Below are 20,599 nucleotides of genomic sequence, written 5' to 3' on the forward strand. Positions count from 1 at the left end.
TTGTCACAGACTAAAAACAATTTTAATAAAGTTTATTTTTGTGGTAGGTTGATCTATATATATTTTACTGTTAATAAGGATATCAGTGTTTCCCATAAACTGCCAAGATACCTGTGACGGTGGGGGCGGGCTATGGGCGGGGCCATGGGCGTGGTCACCATGACATCATCGAGTAATTTGCATAATTTACTACAATGATATGATTTTCTCTAAAAAGGCTCAAAAAATGTATACTTACTAATTAATAATAACAGTTTTGTTTTAAACGTCCATCCATCCATCCATTCTACAATATAATTACAACACTTTATGTACATATTTATATACAGATTTGAACAATAAGTTATTCACTGAAATATATTTATTAATTGTGGTTCTTACAAAAAATATATCTTATAAAATATAAAAGCTAAAATGTCTCTTAAAGCTCTGCCCCTTTAATTAGTGCATACTAAATAATGTAACTTTAGCCTACTACTACAAGCATATTATTTACCAGCAACATAAAGTGAAACAGAGGCAGAGGTGTCCTGCCACAGTCAGTAACAAATAAACAGAAAACAGTAGTGGTCAAATACAAATAAGGCAACAAGAGAAGTATCCTACACTTCTCTTTTGTAAAGTAAATGTGAACAGCCTATATGGGCATCTACATCAACTATATGATTTGTCTGAGAAGCTGGACAGGACAAAAAAAAAAAAAAAAATTTTTTAAATAATTTTTTTTATTTGTGGCGGACGTAATTCTTTCGTGGCGGGCCGCCACAAATAAATGAATGTGTGGGAAACACTGGATATAATGTTATGCTGAGGTGTACTTATAACAATTTCAAGACAAATAATACTATTTATAATCATGGCGGACAGTGAGGCTGGGCACAATTTTTTTATTTTTTTTCTAGTGGGGCGTAACAGAAAATAATTGAGAAACATTGCAAGAGATTGTGTGGTTGCGAGTTTGAGCCCGGCAAGCATGATCTTTTTTAAAAACATAATTGTCTCTTATTAGATTAGCAATTGTCAATTATTTTAACCTTTTAAGGCCCAAGCTGTTTGTTTACATGCATTTTTGATTACTCTTTGCTATTTTGTCTTATTGGACCCTAATTAGAATAAAAACTAAGAATCATCTTTCGATATGATGTATTTAGTCCATAAGTAACAAACGTGTACTTCATGTTTAGTGACATGCTAATTCTTATTTTTACTTTTTTTTTTTTCCAAATTCCATTGTAAGTTATACTCTTCTGACACCACCAGATGGCAGTATAAGTGTCCACATAAGTGGCCATAAGACCCCAATTCAGTAGTGTACACAATTGTGGAAATAAGAGCTAAAAGGTGCTGTCCACGCATGTGGCCACTAAGCCTTTAGTTAAAGTCACCCTAAGAAGTGGTGTCCCTAATGTTTTGTCCATACCTTCTGGTGGGCGATGACAGGCATGGGGGAGTCCATCCTGGGGGTGGCTATGGGAACTGGTGCAGGGCGCCTGGATCTAAACATGACACAGGAAAACAATGAAGCACGTGTTACCAAGAGAAAAACCACTTTGCCGTGTTTACTTCTGCATGGTGAGCGAGAGTCGAGTGGTGGCAGCCTTGATCTTGTTCTGGGCCTCCAGGTGCGTCAAGCCGTCGGTGCTGGTGCCGTCGATGGCTGAGATGATGTCGCCCTGGGACAGGCTGCCGCCCGACGCCTTACTGCCTGCCGTTATCTATAATGAGCCAGGGGAGTCGCGTGAATGGACTCAAAAACCACAATTACTAGTTATTCTTGTTATTATTATTATTGAAAAACCACAATTACTAGTTATTCTTGTTATTATTATTATTGAAAAACCACAATTACTAGTTATTCTTGTTATTATTATTATTGAAAAACCACAATTACTAGTTATTCTTGTTATTATTATTATTGAAAAAACACAATTACTAGTTATTCTTGTTATTATTATTATTGAAAAACCACAATTACTAGTTATTCTTGTTATTATTATTATTGAAAAACCACAATTACTAGTTATTCTTATTATTATTATTGAAAAACCACAATTACTAGTTATTCTTGTTATTATTATTATTGAAAAAACACAATTACTAGTTATTCTTGTTATTATTATTATTGAAAAACCACAATTACTAGTTATTCTTGTTATTATTATTATTGAAAAACCACAATTACTAGTTATTCTTGTTATTATTATTATTGAAAAACCACAATTACTAGTTATTCTTGTTATTATTATTATTGAAAAACCACAATTACTAGTTATTCTTGTTATTATTATTATTGAGGCCCTTTATGGCCGTGTAAGCACGCTCAGTTGATGTCAAAGCACCACTTGATGGAGCCTGCGTGTGTTCGTGCTAGAGATTGGATTGATGGCTCTTTAGAGGGAGCCATTCCTTTAAAAGAGCCGTTTAAATGACTGGCTCGTTATTGTTTTTGTTTTTTATTATCAAGAAATCAATCACTAATATTGATTGATTGAGACTTGTATTAGTAGATTGCACAGTACAGTACATATTCCGTACAATTGACCACTAAATGGTAACACCCCAATACAAATACCGTATTTTTTGGACTACAAAGCGCACTTAAAATCCTTTCATTTTCTCAAAACTCGACAGTGCGCCTTATAACCGGTGCTTCTAATGTACGGAATCATTTTGGTTGTGCTTACCGACCTCAAAGCTATTTTATTTGGTGAATGGTGAAATGATAAGTGTGACCAAGTTGAAAAACGTATTCGGGCGTTACCATTTAGTGGTCAGTTGTACGGAATATGTACTGTACTGTGCAATCTACTAATAAAAGCTTCAATCAATCAATCAAAAAAAACAAAACAGTAGATGGCAGTCACACATAGGAGATACGTGTAGACTGCAATATGATGGCAGTCACACATAAGAGATATGTGTAAGCTGCAATATGACTCACGTAGACAACACCAAAATGTTATATGTTCCATTGGAAATATTGAAAATTTACACAGTTCTCAAAAATCTATCAAAATGTTTTAGTAGGACTTTGGTAAGCTATGACGCCACACCGCTTGATGGATTGTACTGTGCTTTAACATAGGAGTATTATTATGGTGTTTGTATAAGGTAAGACATATTATCTGGCCTTTTGTTTCGCAATATTATGCAAAAGCAACTTTTCTTACCTTCTGGTACCTGCTGATCTGTAGTTGGGATCTGCATAAATCCTGAAAATTTGCACGCGTCCGCCTTTGTAGTCTGTGCCGACACCGTAATCGATAAGCTTCTTCTTTTTCTCTATTATCTTGTTATGTGACATTCATTCTCCGCTGTTGCCATTTCTAATATAAAGTAATGTTAAGTTCTTACTTATATCTGTCAGTAACATCATTTATGCAACATTTTGACCAAACAACAACCATCACATGTTATGTAGACCACAAGGAAGTCTTTTACATTTACAATAAATAAAATAATATGACCCCTTTAGTGCGCCTTACAATCCGGTTCGCCTTTTGTTGGGAAAAAAGACCTGAATAGACCCGCTCATCGGCAGTGCGCCTTATAATCCTGTGCGCCCTATGGTCCGGAAAATACGGTATACTAAAATATATTGGCTATATTTACATTTTTGGGTCATGTTTTCATTGTAAACATTCCACAAGGTGTTGTCATATTTCCATCCTTTGTCAGTGACATCACCAGTTTGAATTTCCCCTCACCTAAAAAAACTGTGTTGCATTTTAACTATACAGAAAAAAAACAACACAAATAATAGCTACAAATAAAATTTATGAATGGATATAAAAAGTATAAATACAAATATAATAAAAATTAGGACATGATAAAAATGATACGCTTAAACTACTATCCTACGCACCCGAAAAGTGAATCCAAAGTATAGAAATAAATACAAGTAAAAATAATAATTGTTTTAAAAAATATGTATATTTCTATCTGTAAATAATAGATATAAAAAAAAGTTAATTCCAATGCTACTAAATTTCCTTGAACACTTACTTATTTTCTCGTCCAGAAGCTAGTCAGGTGGCACGCATATGCAGAGTGCATATATATATATATATATATATATATATATATATATATATATATATATATATATATATATATATATATATATATATATATATATATATATATATATATATATATATATATATATATATATATATGTGCGATATAGAAAATGGCTATATGGGGATATTGGAGTATACGTTCTCACGCAGTTGCTTTTAGCTGCGGGCATTAAACTGCATGCGTTTCTCACTCTTTCCTGTCTCTCCTTCTCACAGAGACATAAAACAAGCGCACCTTCTTACATACGTCACATACTTCTTACATACGTCACATACTGTCACGTGAGCAACGTCACACGCTCCCAGACAGGTAGCGACATGGTAACGTTAGCTGTGATGCTAACAGCTAACGGTGTGGTTTGAGTGGTAATACGAGAGAAAGAAGGTGCGAATCTGGTAACAAATGGAGGAATAATTAATTCCCAAGAACAACAGCAGGGGGTCCATCGTCTGGCGGTGGTTTGTCTTCAAGCGGGAATATGTCTTTACATGTCAACATCTCCGTTCGGTGCCACACCAACTAAATGCCGGAGCAACTATTTCCACATCAACACCGTAGGACATATACTATTTGATATGCAGCTCATTTTTATTTGACACTTATTGAAATATCTTGTGTGACATCATGCACAAAAGTGCGCTTTATTTGTTTTAAATTATTGTAGTGGCGTTCTGTACAAAAAGTGCACTTTAATTTAGTGTTGTTTTGATGTCACCTTAGTGACATCATGCACAAAAGTGCACTAATAGCTTGTTTTAAAATGTCTCTGACAATTTTGCACTTTCTGTTTGGAAATGACATGAATGTTTGTGCCACTGCTTAATAACTGTTTAATAAATACACTTTGGCTAGTTTTGTGATTTCCCTCTCTGCATGAAAGTTTAAAATGAGCATATATTAATGCAGTATGAACAAGAATGTTTGAATGTACCGTATTTTTCCGACTATAAGTCGCAATTTGTTTCATAGTTTGGCCAGGTGTGCGACTTATACTCAGGAGCGACTTATATATGTTTTTTTCCTTCTTTATTATGCATTTTCGGCCGGTGCGACTTATACTCCGGAGGGACTTATACTCTGAAAAGTACGGTAGACACATAGAATCATCATACTGCTGTGGTTATATGTATCAAGTGTTCATTCAAGGCTAAGGCAAAATATCCACATATATATCGTGTATTGAGATATGGCCTTAAAATATCGAGATATTAGAAAAAGGCCATATCGCCCAGCCCTATATATATATATATATATATATATATATATATATATATATATATATATATATATATATATATATATATATATATATATATATATATATATATATACTACCGTTCAAAAGTTTGGGGTCACATGTAAATGTCCTTATTTTTGCAGGAAAAGCACTGTACTTTTCAATGAAGATAACTTTAAACTAGTCTTAACTTTACAGAAATACACTCTATACATTGCTAATGTGCTAAATGACTATTCTAGCTGCAAATGTCTGTTTTTTGGTGCAATATCTACATAGGTGTATAGAGGCCCATTTCCAGCAACTATCACTCCAGTGTTCTAATGGTACAATGTGTTTGCTCATTGGCTCAGAAGGCTAATTGATGATTAGAAAACCCTTGTGCAATCATGTTCACACATCTGAAAACACTTTAGCTCCTTACAGAAGCTACAAAACTGACCTTCCTTTGAGCACATTGACTTTCTGGAGCATCACATTTGTGGGCTCAATTAAACGCTCAAAATGGCCAGAAAAAGAGAACTTTCATCTGAAACTCCACAGTCTATTTTTCTTCTTAGAAATGAACTTTTGAACGGTAGTGTGTATATATATATATATATATATATATATATATATATATATATATATATATATATATATATATATATATATATATATATATATATATATATGTATGTATATATATATATATATATATATATATATATATATATATATATATATATATATATATATATATATATATATATATATATATTAGTACTTAGTTTGCTAGAGAGCAAAATAGTCTTAGCTAAGCTGGAAGTAGCTATTTTAAAACAGGTGTACAACAATAACAAAGAAACAAAATGGATGTCAGGAGGGGCCAATCATTACTGCTGTCCTGTACTGTCCTGTACTGTCCTGTACTGTCCTGTACTGTCCTGATGCCGACTAAACTTACATTTTCTCCAGGAAAAACATGACCATTTCTTTAAAGCCGTGAAATGACACACTACCACCTACAGTATTGGGTCTAAGTTTACAGTCAACTCGTTAAAAGGTTAAAAATAAGCGACACTACTGATGCCTGTGGGATGATTGACTCCCGGGAGGCCCCCCTGCCCTTGCACCCTCCTAGCCAAACACACACACACACACACACACACACACACACACACACACACACACACACACACACACACACACACACACACACACACACACACACACACACACACACACACACACACACACACACACACACACACACACACACACCTGCTCCTGACATTCACTCTCGTCCCAATCTTCTATTTACATCCTGCAAAATGCAACAACATGGATTGTAACGACACATTTTTAAATGACATTCCTATTTGTTGCTCCTGATTTTTGCAGGAATTTGTGCAAGTAAATGTAATTTTAGGAGCCACACTTCAGAAATTATCAATTTAAAATTGCAAAAAGGGATTTTTTTTTATCCCAAGCAAGAATAAAACAATATAAAACACTATAAAGACTATAAGTCAATAGTATAAAACAGTATACTGTAAAATAGTAAGAAAGTGTCCCGCTCTAAAATGTGTCATGGCTAACACGACGCTAACAAGGAAATTCTCACTTTCTTTTCTTAGATGTTGGCTAAAATAGCGAGCCAAAACAGGAGCTCGGCGTGGAGTGGGGTGGGGGCCACTGCGTCAACGTGCAATGGCGGCGGCGTTTTATGTTAAAACCCCGTCAGAACCCATGGGGGGACTTAAATACCAGGCGCAGGATCAAGTCCGGGATCAGGGAACAATAGCTTGGCTATAAAAGTCGCCATCAATCAGGGTTCAACTTTTCCGGCATGACGCCGATTCCCGCTTCTGCTTTGGGGTTAGCTGCGCGTATTCCTCGGGAATATCTGGGAACGCACCCTTGAGATCTTGCAAGATCAGCATTGTGGATCGTTCAAAGTGGACATCGCAGGCCTACTTGGATGCTGATGAGAGTGTCCATGATGTTATTTGTGTATGGAAGACATTTAAAGGGCCGCCGCTGCTCTTATCACATTACATAACACACACACACACACACACACACACACACACACACACACACACACACATGCGGTCATGTTATGGTGCTATCCAAAGTGAGGCCCGGGGGCACAGTTAAACAAAAAAGACAGCAACATAGTTGTGTATGTTTTTTACTTCATAATAATGGATTAGTCTGTTTGAAGTTAAAAATCGATTTTGAGTATTAGGAGTGCTCCAAAAAATCGATTCAAATAAAAAAAAAAAATTCTATAATTTTTTTCAATTTCTTAAAACATTTTTTTAAGAATCCATTTAGATTTATGTAATATTTTTTATTTCTTTAAACAGTCTTTGTAGGCCAACACTGTGTATATAAGTCGTCCGTTTTTTACTTTATCATTATGGATTAGTTTTTTTGTTTGTTTTAAGTTAAAATCGATTTTGAGTATCAGGAGTGCGCCAAAAAATCGATTCAATTAGAAAAATATTTTACTATATTTTCTTTGCAATTTCTTGAAAAAATTTTTTAAGAATCAATTTAGATTTTTGTAATACTTTTTATTTTTTTGAACAGTCTTTTTAGGCCAACACTGTCGTCCGTTTTTAACTTGATCATTATTGATTAGTTTTTTTGTCTGTTCTAAGTTTAAAATGGAATTTGAGTATTAGGAGTGCACCAAAAAATCGATTCAAATTAAAAAATATATTTCTTTATTTTTTTTGCAAGTGTTTTTTTTTTTTTTTTTTTTTTTAAGAATCCATTTAGATTTTTGTAATATTTTTTATTTCTTTACAAAGTCTTTTTAGGCCAACGCTGTGTATATAAGTTGTCCGTTTTTTACTTTATCATTATGGATTAGTTTTCTGTCTGTTTTAAGTTAAAAATTGATTTTGAGTATTATGAGTGCTCCAAAATATCGATTCAAATTAAAAAATATATTGCTATATATGTATATATTTTTAATTTATTTTTATTTTTTTAAGAATCCATTTAGATTTTTGTAATATTTTGAATTTCTTTAACAGTCTTTTTAGGCCAACACTGTGTATATAATTCGTCCATTTTTTACTTTATCATTATGGATTAGTTTTTTGTCTGTTTTAAGTTAAACATCGATTTTGAGTAGTAGGCGTGCTCCAAAAAATAGATTAAAATTAAACACATTTCTATATTTTTTTTGCAATTTCTTTTACTTTTTTTTTTAAGAATCCATTTTGATTTTTGTAATATTTTTAATATCTTTAAACAGTCTTTTTCGGCCAACGCTGTGTATATAAGTCTTCCATTTTTTACTTTATCATTATGGATTAGTTTTTTTGTTTTTAAGTTAAAATCGATTTTGAGTATTAGGATTGTTCCAAAAAATCGATTCAAATAAAAAAATATTTTACTGTATTTTCTTTGCAATTTCTTTTACATTTTTTTAAGAATCCATTTAGATTTTTGTAATATTTTTTATTTCTTTGAACAGTCTTTTTAAGCCAACACTGTGTATATAAGTCGTCCGTTTTTTACTTGATCATTATTGATTAGTTGTTTGTCTATTTTAAGTTAAAAATCGATTTCGAGTATTAGAGTGCGCCAAAAAATTGATTCAAATTAAAAAATATATTTCTATATTTTTTTGCAATTTCTTTTAAATAATAAAAAAAAAAAATCCATTTAGATTTTTGTATTATTTTTTATATCTTTAAACAGTCTTTTTAGGCCAACATTGTGTATATAAGTCGTCCATTTTTTAATTGATCATTGTTGATTATTTTTTTGTCTATTTTAAGTTAAAAATGGAATTTGAGTATAAGGAGTGCTCCAAAAAATCGATTCAAATTAAAAAATATATTTCTATATTTTTTTTGCAGTTTCTTTTAAAAAAAAAATCCATTTAGATTTTTGTAATATTTTTTATATCTTTAAACAGTCTTTTTAGGCCAACATTGTGTATATAAGTCGTCCATTTTTTAATTTATCATTATTGATTATTTTTTTGTCTATTTTAAGTTAAAAATGGAATTTGAGCATGAGGAGTGCTCCAAAAAATCGATTCAAATTAAAAAATATATTTCTATATTTTTTTTGCAATTTCTTTAAAAACAATTTTAAGAATCCATTTTGATTTTTGTAATACTTTTTATTTCTCATACAGTCATTTTAGGCCAACACTGTGTATATAAGTTTTCCTTTTTTTTATTTTATCATTATGGATTAATTGTTTGTCTGTTTTAAGTTAAAAATCGATTTTGAGTATTAGGAGTGCTCCAAAAAATCGATTCAAATGAAAAAATATATTTCTATATATTTTTTGCAATTTCTTTGACATTTTTTTTAAGAATCCATTTAGATTTTTGTAATATTTTTTATTTCTTTAATCACTCTTTGTAGGCCAACACTGTGTATATAAGTCTGTTTTTTACTTGATCATTATGGATTAGTTTTGTGTGTGCTTTAAGTTAAAAATCGAATTTGAGTATTAGGAGGGCTCCAAAAAATTGATTCAAATTAAAAATTATATATATATATATATATATATATATATATATATATATATATATATATATATATATATATATATATATATATATATATATATATATATATATACATACATGTAATCCATTTTGATTTTTGTAATATTTTAAATTTCTTTAAACCAGTGGTCCCCAAACTTTTTGACCCGGGGGCAGCATTGGGTTAAAACAATTTGGCCGGGGGCCGGGCTGTATATATATATATATTAGATATATATAGCGCACTTTCTGCGCGCGCGATGATGTCACGTTATCGATGAGAAAATGCATTTTTAGACAATATGATTTGCCTGAGCGGCTAAGAGACACCGTGAGTAGCAAGCGGTACAAAGTAGATAAGAAAAGACAGAATTTTTTTGTTTTATTTTTTAATACTTGGGACTTCCCGCGGGCCTGATTTTGGACGCTGGCGGGCCGGATCCGTAGTTTGGGCACCCCTGCTTTAAACACTCTTTTTAGGCCAACATTGTGTATAGAAGTCGTCCATTTTTTACTTGATCATTATGGATTAGTTTTTTGTCTGCTTTAAGTTAAACATCGAATGTGAGTATTAGGAGGGCTCCAAAAAATCGATTCAAATTAAAAAGTATATTTCTATATATATATTTTTCTTAAGAATCCATTTTGATTTTTGGAATATTTTTATTTCTTTAAACAGTCTTTTTAGGCCAACATTGTGTGTAGAAGTCGTACGTCAGCAGCCAAGATGAGCTTTTGTAACCTGTTTTGAAAAGGTTTCATGACTATTTATATACCAAATAACATATTATGGCAATGGTGTTGAATGGAGAATGGATTGTGAATGGAGTCGTCACCCCAAGAATGGGAATGGAATGGTGAGGCGAGTACGCGGGGCCCGAGTTGCACCGTACGCTGCATGGAAGTAAACGATGCATTCAAGTGTTTGTGGGCATCACTTACCCTGGAGATGGTGAGCGGCATGTTGAAGTCCTTCCCGCCCTGGAGCCTGAAGCCCCACGGCGCCGGGCCGTTCAGCGTCACCGTGTACGTGCTCATGTCGGCCCTGGATGAGTGTGTGTGCGTGTGTGTGTGTGTGTGTGTGTGTGTGTGTGTGTGTCGTCCTGGTTCTTCGGGCTCGCCCCTGGTATCCTTCTAGTGCGGTCGTGTATCCCGCCCCGCCTTTGCACCGTGCTCCTGCGTCAGGCCTTGAGGCGTCACTGTGATCCCTCGCCGCTCTCGGGGCTGGAGGTCGGGTGGGGCGGGGCACCGGTGGGCGGGGCTTCTATGACGCACACACACAGGAAGGTGGGCTTTTTTAAGCAACAAAGAACCTTGTTTTTCTGAAAAATGTTAAATAATAATACTGTAAAAATGTGTGTATGAATATTAACGGTGGGTTTCTCGCCTGATGGGTGGGGGCTAGACAAGGGCCTAAGAATAGCAGACACGGGGACCCCTGTGGCCCCTTATAAGGCATGTAACCAGAAGCCCCAGAATGCCTTAGTGCCCATGCACTTGCAGCCAATATAGACCTCTCTTACTGCAACACATTCTCTCTCTCTCTCTCTCTCTCTCTCCCCCACTAACTCTCCCTCTCTCTCTCCCCTATACCTAGGGGAGAGAGGTGATGTCATCTACTTCCTTGTGGTGTTTACCTGCATGCATGTCATTCAATTAGCACAGATGTGTCCAAAGTGCAGCCCAGGGGCCATTTGCAGCCTGCAGCTAATTTTTTAATGGCCGGCGGCACATTGCAAAAATACTATTACCCCCCAAAAAACATAAAAAAGTGGACTAAAAAAGCAAACAAGTGAAATTTAACATATTTTCCGGACTATAAGGCTCACTTAAAATCCTTTCATTTTCTCAAAAGTCGACAGTGCACCTAATGTACGGCATAATTCTGGTTGTGCTTACTGACCTCGAAGCTATTTTCTTTGGTACATGGTGAAATGATAAGTGTGACCAGTAGATGGCAGTCACACATAAGAGATACGTGTAGACTGCAATATGACTCAAGTAAACAACACCGAAATGTTATATGTTCCATTGAAAATATTGAAAATCTACACGCAGTTCTCAAAAATCTATCAAAATGTTTTAGTACGACTTTGGTAAGCTATGACGCCGCACCGCTTGATGGATTGTACTGTGCTTCAACATAGGAGTATTATTATGCTGTGTGTATAAGGTAAGACATATTATCTGGTGTTTTGTTTCGCAATATTATGCAAAAGCAACTTTTCTTACCTCCTGGTACCTGCTGATCTGTATTTGGGATCTGCATAAGTCCTAAAAATTTGCACCATTTGCGGCCCGCAGCTTATTTTTTAACGACCGGCGGCACATTGTAAAAATACTATTACCCCCCCAGAAAACATAAAAAAGTGGACTAAAAGAGCAAACAAGTGAGATTAACAATAAAAAGTTGCAATGTTCTCTAATAAGACAAAGCTGCCATGTTTTTGTTTTTTTAACTGTCACTGCTAAAATTTTTTTTTTTATCAAAATCAAAATTCAATGTTATTGAATTACTTCACAAAAATTATTCCACTTTGAAATATTTTTTATTTAATTTTTTAAATGTTCCATTACATTTTTTGTGCGTTTGCCATTAAAAAACAGTTTTCTATGACAAACACACACAAAACAACCTCATAAAAATGTATTAAACTTATAATTGACAGATTGATCTGAAGTTGATCTACAGATTTAAGCGCTGAAAGTAAAAAAATGACTTATTTTTAACACTTTTATGAGTGAGGTCCATTTGCATCCCTAAGAATTTTAGTGTTTTTTTTTTAACTCATTGCTCAAAAAATAATCATGTTGTTATGAATCATGTTGTTATGAATCATGTTGTTATGAATCATGTCAATGTTGTCATGACTTGTTGACTTACTCCAGGCTCCAACTACTTCACATCTAATATTACATTTTCAAATATTTTTAAGAGAAATATTGCATATTTTGTGCGTTTGCCATTAAAAACAGTTTTCTGTTACAAAAAGAGCATAAAAAGAGCATAACAAAATAATGACAACTTATAATTGATGGATTGATCTGAAGTTAAAAGTAAAAAATATTTTTGAGGCCCTTTTGGTTCCCTAAGAATTTTTGTGTGATTTTTTTATTGTCATTGCTCAAAAATAATAATGAATGTTAATATATATAATGAATGTTAATAATATCAATGTTGTTATAAATGATGACCTATTCAAGACTCTTACTTCACGTCAATTATTTAACTCTGGAATTTTTTGGGGGGGAAATATTGCATGTTTTATGTCTTTTCCATAAAAACAGGGTTTTCTCAACAAAAGGACTTAAAACTATTTTTTTTTAACTTTAGTGACAGATAGATCCAAAGTTTATTATTAGACATTAAGTGGTGAAAAAAAAAAGTTAAAATATGACTTACCGTGTATTTCGGACTTAAAATCGTTTCATTTTCTCAGAAGTCGACAGTGCGCCTTATAACCCGGTGCGCCTAATGTACAGCATCATTTTGGTTGTGCTTACCGACCTCGAAGCTATTTTATATGGTACATGGTGAAATGATAAGTGTGACCAGTAGATGGCAGTCGCACATAAGAGATATGTGTAGACTGCAATATGATGGCAGTCAATCAATCAATCAATCAATGTTTATTTATATAGCCCTAAATCACAAGTGTCTCAAAGGGCTGTACAAGCCACAACGACATCCTCGGTACAGAGCCCACATACGGGCAAGGAAAAACTCACCCCAGTGGGACGTCGGTGAATGACTATGAGAAACCTTGGAGAGGACCGCATATGTGGGTAACCCCCCCCCTCTAGGGGAGACCGAAAGCAACGGATGTCGAGTGGGTCTGACATAACATTGTGAAAGTCCAGTCCACAGTGGATCCAACACATCAGCGGGAGTCCAGTCCACAGCGGGGCCAACAGGAAACCATCCCGAGCGGAGACGGGTCAGCAGCGCAGAGATGTCCCCAACCGATGCACAGGCTAGTGGTCCACCCGGGGTCCCGGCTCTGGACAGCCAGCACTTCATCCATGGCCACCGGACCTATGCGACTCCCCCTCGCAAGGGACAGGGGAGAAGAGGAGAGAAGAAAAGAAACGGCAGATCAACTGGTCTAAAAAAGGGGGGGTCTATTTAAAGGCTAGATTATACAAATGAGTTTTAAGATGGGACTTAAATGCTTCGCACATAAGAGATACGTGTAGACTGCAAAATGACTCAAGTAAACAACACCAAACATTTTATATGGTCCATTGAAAATATAGAACATTACACACGGCACTCAAAAATCTATCAAAATGTTTTAGTACGACTTTGGCATACTTGCCAACCTTGAGACCTCCAATATCAGGAGGTGGGGGGTGGGGGGGCTTGGTCGGGGGTGGGGGGCGTGGTTGGGGGCGTGGTTATTTACAGCTAGAATTCACCAACTCGAGTATTTCATATATATTTCATATATATATATATATATATATATATATATATATATATATATGAAATACTTGACTTTCAGTGAATTCTAGCTATATATATATATATATATATATATATATATATATATATATATATATATATATATATATTTATATATATTTTTATTTTATTTACATAGAAAAAAAAAAATACTTGAATTTCAGTGTTCCGGTGGCTATCCATTAGATGGCAGTATTGTCCTGTTTAACTTCTCCGTTCATGATGAGTATATCATTTCGGCCACCGTGTTCAATGGAGAAGTCTGTTCTACAAAGTTCTGTTCTAAAAGCCCTAGATATTATGACGTCATTGGGCAGGCAAGCTGTTTATATTGTGGGAAAGCGGACGTGAGAACAGACTGTCCCCACTCAGTCTCAGGTCCGCATTGAGCTGGAGGGGGCGTGGCCTCCAGCTCCGGCTGAATACCGGGAGTTTGTCGGGAGAAAATCTCTGCCGGGAGGTTGTCGGGAGAGGCGCTGAATACCGGGATTTTCCCGCTAAAAACGGGAGGGTTGGCAAGTATGCTTTGGTAAGCTGTGACGCCACACCGCTTGATGGATTGTACTGTGCTTCAACATAGGACTATTATTATGGTGTGTGTATAAGGTAAGACATATTATCTGGTGTTTTGTTTTGCAATATTATGCAAAAGCAACTTTTCTTACCTTCTGGTACCTGCTGATCTGTATTTGGGATCTGCATAAGTCCTGAAATTTGCACGCCTCCGCCTTTGTAGTCGGTGATGACACCGTAGTCGATAAGCTTCTTCTTTTTCTCTATCTTCTTGTTATGTGACATTCATCCTCCGCTGTTGCCATTTCTAATATAAAGTAGTGTAAAGTTCTTACTTATATCTGTCTGTAAACTCACCATGAAAGCGCTAAAACATACCGGTGTAGTGACTTTACATTATTCACCCGAGGAACTTTAGTTGTCGGTCGGACGGTTTTTCACGGGACACATTTCGGGCGTTGTTGTTGCACTAGTGAGCCACGGATGAGGAGATGCTGCTCCGTTATTGATTGAAGTAAAGTCAGAATGTCATTAAAACAGTTAGCGCCATCTTTTGACACTTCTTCCACTCCCGTCCTTGCACGCTACACCGCTACGACAAAGATGACGGGGAGAAGACGCTGCCGAAGGTGAGCCACGTAAATAAGAGCGCCCACAAAACGGCGCATCCTGAAGAGACTGTCAGAAAGCGGCTTGAAGATGATGTGTAAAACATCATCTATGCAACATTTTGACCAAAGAACCACCATTACATGTTATGTAGACCACAAGGAAGTCTTTTATATTTAGAAAAAAATCATAATTAATATGACCCCTCTAATGCGCCTTATAATCCGGTGCGCCTTTTGTATGAAAATAGACCTGAATAGACCCGCTCAAAAAAAAACAAAATCTATATATTGTTTGTGGAAACTGTTTGGACAGCCCTGAATTAGCACAACAAGAACACAAATGTGTCCATGCCCAAGATGGTGCACCCAGGAGAGGATTATAGGAGCTAAAAGAAGAAAAATGTGCCAGTAAGAGGATTTGAAGAGCATAAATTAATATGTGTAATAGATGTATGTGTTTATGTGTGTTAGCTAAGCAGTTCAAACGGAATATAAAAGGAGCTGCAAAATTATGAATAATCATAAAAAAAAGTGAGCAAATCAAAGAAAATGACAGCGGGGAGGAAGTGTGAGTAAAGCTGCTAATCTCAGGCAAATATTGTAATCTCAATGAACCCAGGCAAATATTGTCTATTGAAGGAAGAACCCTCGCTTCCTAGTTCTGTCAATCAATTCACCTTTTTTGATTACATTCTTGTTATATGGAGAATGAAAAGAAAAAATGCAGTGCAGTTCTCTGACGTCAGATTGAAAATGAAAACAAAACACCAGCTATTACCTCTAGAGAGCGCCGGAGCTCCACAAGTCAGGCTCCTTGAACAAGGTCAAAGGGCAAGCCAGCAGGGTGACACGCTGTGGTGATAACTATTAGTGTAAATATCCCTCAGTGGGATTCTCCTTAAGGAACACGTTGGATATACTGACGTTATTTGCTTTGGACATACACCAGATCATTAATACAATAATTATTACATATTTTATTTATTATACATTAATTAATTAATAATAATAATTATAATAAATATATTGGTTATATTATTCATTGTCACTATTTAATCATTTATTGAATAATAATAGTTATAGCCTTACACCATATGCATCACCATTAACAAATCAGTTATCTCCTGCTTCCAATGAAGGCACCGCACTTTATATAATTATAGCTTTACACAACCAGAAAATACAACACAATATTACATTATTAATTAAATATTAATTAGTGAAGTGAAGTGAATTACATTTATATAGCGCTTTTTCTCAAGTGACTCAAAGCGCTTTACATAGTGAAACCCAATATCTAAGTTACATTCAAACCAGTGTGGGTGGCACTGGGAGCAGGTGGGTAAAGTGTCTTGCCCAAGGACACAACGGCAGTGACTAGGATGGCGGAAGCGGGGATCGAACCTGCAACCCTCAAGTTGCTGGCACGGCCGCTCTACCAACCGAGCTATACCGCCCCGTTATTATTATGAACAATAATAATAACTAGATGAGGCAATTCCTGAAGGAATTGCATGTGAATGCTCCAATACTGAAGTTGAACTGAAATCCTGGCATTTTTTTTAGAATAGTTGAAGTAGAGCACACAAAAGTCCCAAACAGGCTGAATATTTTGAAGTTGGAACAGTTTGATTCAGATGAAAAATGTGGGAGTTGTGGAACTTTGAAGAATGTCCCATTAATTTCAATTGTAATTTCCCCAAAATTTGGGAATTTCGGGAAAAGCTGGAATTTTTTTGAAAATGGTAAAAAAAACCTTGAATGGTCTGAATGAGTTCTAATGGTTGGTGTTGGAATTTTTCAAATCGGTCGAGAAATGTTGAAGTAGTAACATTTTTAATGAAGAAATGGTATTACGGAATTCCTGGAATTTCGGGAAAAACAGGAATTTTTCCAGTTCGAAAAACAAGTTTGTTTGTTGTCTTGGTTAAGAGGAATGTTTGGACAGTAGAACGGTTGAAGTGGGTTGAAAAATGTGGAAGGAGTAGTCGGCAGAAAAAAAGGTCAAAAAAGGGTTTGAAAAAACAGGAATTCCGGGAATTGCTGGAATTTTTTTCAACTTGGAAACATGATAGTTTGAATGTCCACAATGAGTGGAATGTGTTGAAGGTGGAATGGTTTGAATCGGTTGAAAAATGTGGAAATGGTGGAAGTTTGAAAAATCCTGGCATTTTTTTTAGAATTGTTGAAGTAGAGCAAACAAAAGTCCCAAACAGGCTGAATATTTTGAAGTTGGAACAGATGAAAAATGTGGGAGTTGTGGAACTTTGAAAAATGTCCCATTAATTTCAATGGGAATTTCCCCAAAATTTGGGAATTTCGGGAAAAGTGGGAATTTTTTTGAAAATGGTAAAAAAAACTTGAATGGTCTGAATGAGTTGAAATGGTTGGTGTTGGAATTTTACAAATCGGTCGAGAAATGTTGAAGTAGTAACATGTTGAATTGAGAAATGGTATTACAAGGAAGTGATTTAAATTTAGAAAAAATTCCTGGAATTTCAGGAAAACCGGGAATTTTTAGTTAAAAGAAAACCGGTCGTATTTTGTCCTGCTTAAGAGGAATGTTTTGACGATGAAGTGGGTTGAAAAATGTGGAAGGTGTAGTCGCCAGAAAAAAGGGTGGAAATAGGGCTTTGGAAAACCAGGAACTCTGGAAAATCCCGGAATTGTTTTGAATTTGGAAAAAAGGTAGTTTAAATTTCCAGGATGGTGGAATGTGTTGAAGGTGGAATGGTTTTAATCGGTTGAAAAATGTGGAAATGATGGAACTTTGAAAAATGGCCAATTCATTTTGAATGGGGAATAATGTCCCGGAAAACCCGGAATTCTGGGAAATCAGGGAATTTTTTGGTATTTGTCAAGGGAACGCCCGCGATTCCCGAATAGGCTGAACAGTTTGAAGTTGGAACGGTTTGAATCGGATGACAAATGTGGAAGGTAGAGGGCGCCAAAATCTGGAGAAGAAGAAGAAGTTTAATGAATAGATGAATTTTGGTGTAGAAAAGCATATGTGTGAATGCTTTGGAACATTCACACAATTAATATTATGTTAATGAAATTATTTATTCAGTGAAATAATTCATTAAGTGAATAATAACATTTTGTAGAGCATAATAATAGTTTTACGTGCATAAAACAATGTTTTTAGGATAGGATAGGATAGATCTTTATTGTCATTGCATCAAGTACAACAAAACTATGTTTTCAGCACAAAGCCGTTGAAGATGAGACAAACAAACAGTGTACGTACAGAGTTACAGAACAGGAACGCTGATGGGTCGCCACGAGGCGCCCCGTAAAAAGTGGGAAAAAGGTAAAACGCTGCGGAAGAAGATGAGTAAAAAAATACAATCTAGACTGGGCTCCTAAGGGGGGGGGGGGGCTAGTCTGGAGTGGGGAAAAAACCTCCATGCCATGCACACATAAACATGTTACATTGTTACATTTAATCACGACAACTCGCAACAGAGGGGGGGGGGGGGGGGGGGGGGTTGGGGCCCTGGAGGTCGACTGCTGCTATGAAGTGCTGCCAGCTGTCCATCACCCCGAAAAAGTGTAGACAAGACAAAAACAAAGAGAGCAAGCAGGGAGAAGAAGGGAGCGAAAAAAAGGCAAGACAGAAAGTGAAATACATATTTGTGAGTAATGTAATGGATAAATGATCACTTACTTTACATTGTATTTCATGCCTCCTTTGTACTTTGTTACCAGTTCTTTCTTGAATTCAACAGTGTTTCTCACCTTCTTTATCAAAGTGATGTCACTCGCAACTTATGTTGGCCCCATAGTAGCCACTCATGATAATCCAAACACAGCTCCTGGCATCCTGTGGAGTTAGTTTACCAAGAAAACAAACCATGGGTAGTTGCCTACAGCCACAGCTGTTAATGTATGTTGACCCTGCACTAATTACATTTATAGTAAAGTAGTCAATTGAATAAAAGCGTTAATTGGAGCATTTTGACTATTGTCGTTTTTGCAAAACAAACATCACAAAACAAACGTCGCACACAATTTAGCAACATTTTTATTCATAAAAATAAATGAAAAACAACCTTGTACAAAGAATGAAGAAAACATGAAAACATCACTTCATGGGAGCATCATATTTACAGTACACACATTGCGTACACTGACAACATATTTCAAACTGTACATTGAGGTCAGGAATATGTGGCCTTAAGGATGACATTATTCATAAATCCAACATAACAAAGACAAGCATGCGCCACTTTTATTACAATCACAGTTGAGGATTCCGCAGTCCTGCTGGTCTCTTGGGGGCGGAGTTATTGTTATTGTTATCTTTTTGTTCACTTCCATTGTGCAAGCGACTAATACCTTTGATTAGTCAGGATTCATCCAAATTCAAGAGTGTGATTAATCACATTAATACAATTAATCATCCAAATGTTGAGGTATTTTTTTAAATGAAGGTAATACCATGTGATTAATCAAGATTAATCCAAATTCAAAAGTGTGATTAATCTGATTTAAAAAAAAAAAATCATACAAATATTGGGGTCTGTTTTAAATTAAAGTCAATTGAATTGTGGAAGCGAGTAATACCATATGATTAATCATGATTAATCCGAATACAAAATACAAAAATCATCCAAATATTGAGGTCTGTTTTAAATTAGGTCATTTGAATTATACCCTGGGAATAATCACGATGAATCCAAATTCAGTAGTGTGGTTAATCTGATTATTAAAATTAATCATCCAAATATCGGGACCTTTTTTTTTAAGGTAAATACATTTTAATTCTGACTATGCAAGCAATGAATCATCCAAATATTGGCGTCTTTAATTTAAATTATGCAAGTGAGTTACACCATGTGATTAATCAAGATGAATCCAAATTCAAAAGTGTGATAATCTGATTTAAAAAAAATAATCATCCAACTATTGGGGTCTATTTTAAATGAAGGTTAATTGAATTATGCAAGCATGTAATACCATGTGATTAATCACGATTAATCCAAATTTAAAAAGTGTGATTAATATGATTAAGAAAATTAATCATCCAAATGTTGAGGTCTTTTTTAAATGAAGGTAAATACCATGTGATTAATCAAGATTAATCCAAATTCAAAAGTGGGATTAATCTTTTTTTTTTTTAAATTAATCATCCAAATATTGGGGTCTGTTTGCCATATGATTAATTATGATTAAT

At 35.1% G+C, this 20,599-nt stretch overlaps 1 protein-coding gene across 2 annotated transcripts in view; it reads right to left on the minus strand.

Annotated features, from left to right (window-relative positions):
* ldb3b (LIM domain binding 3b) overlaps nucleotides 1-11,078 on the minus strand; it is a 33,274-nt gene extending 22,196 nt beyond the window's left edge. Inside the window, exons 1-3 of one of the 2 annotated variants that reach the window (XM_062054822.1) lie at nucleotides 10,774-11,078; nucleotides 1,564-1,715; nucleotides 1,421-1,496 (exon numbers count right to left, since the gene is read on the minus strand). In XM_062054822.1, coding sequence (XP_061910806.1) covers nucleotides 1,421-1,496; nucleotides 1,564-1,715; nucleotides 10,774-10,869 — 324 coding nt within the window. In that variant the 5' untranslated portion in view covers nucleotides 10,870-11,078. The remainder of the gene's footprint in view (nucleotides 1-1,420; nucleotides 1,497-1,563; nucleotides 1,716-10,773) is intronic. The other variant, XM_062054821.1, reaches the window with a different exon arrangement.
* Nucleotides 11,079-20,599: the final 9,521 nt, after the last annotated feature.

Source organism: Entelurus aequoreus, linkage group LG08 (assembly GCF_033978785.1).
Source record: "Entelurus aequoreus isolate RoL-2023_Sb linkage group LG08, RoL_Eaeq_v1.1, whole genome shotgun sequence".
Lineage (NCBI taxonomy): Eukaryota > Metazoa > Chordata > Actinopteri > Syngnathiformes > Syngnathidae > Entelurus > Entelurus aequoreus.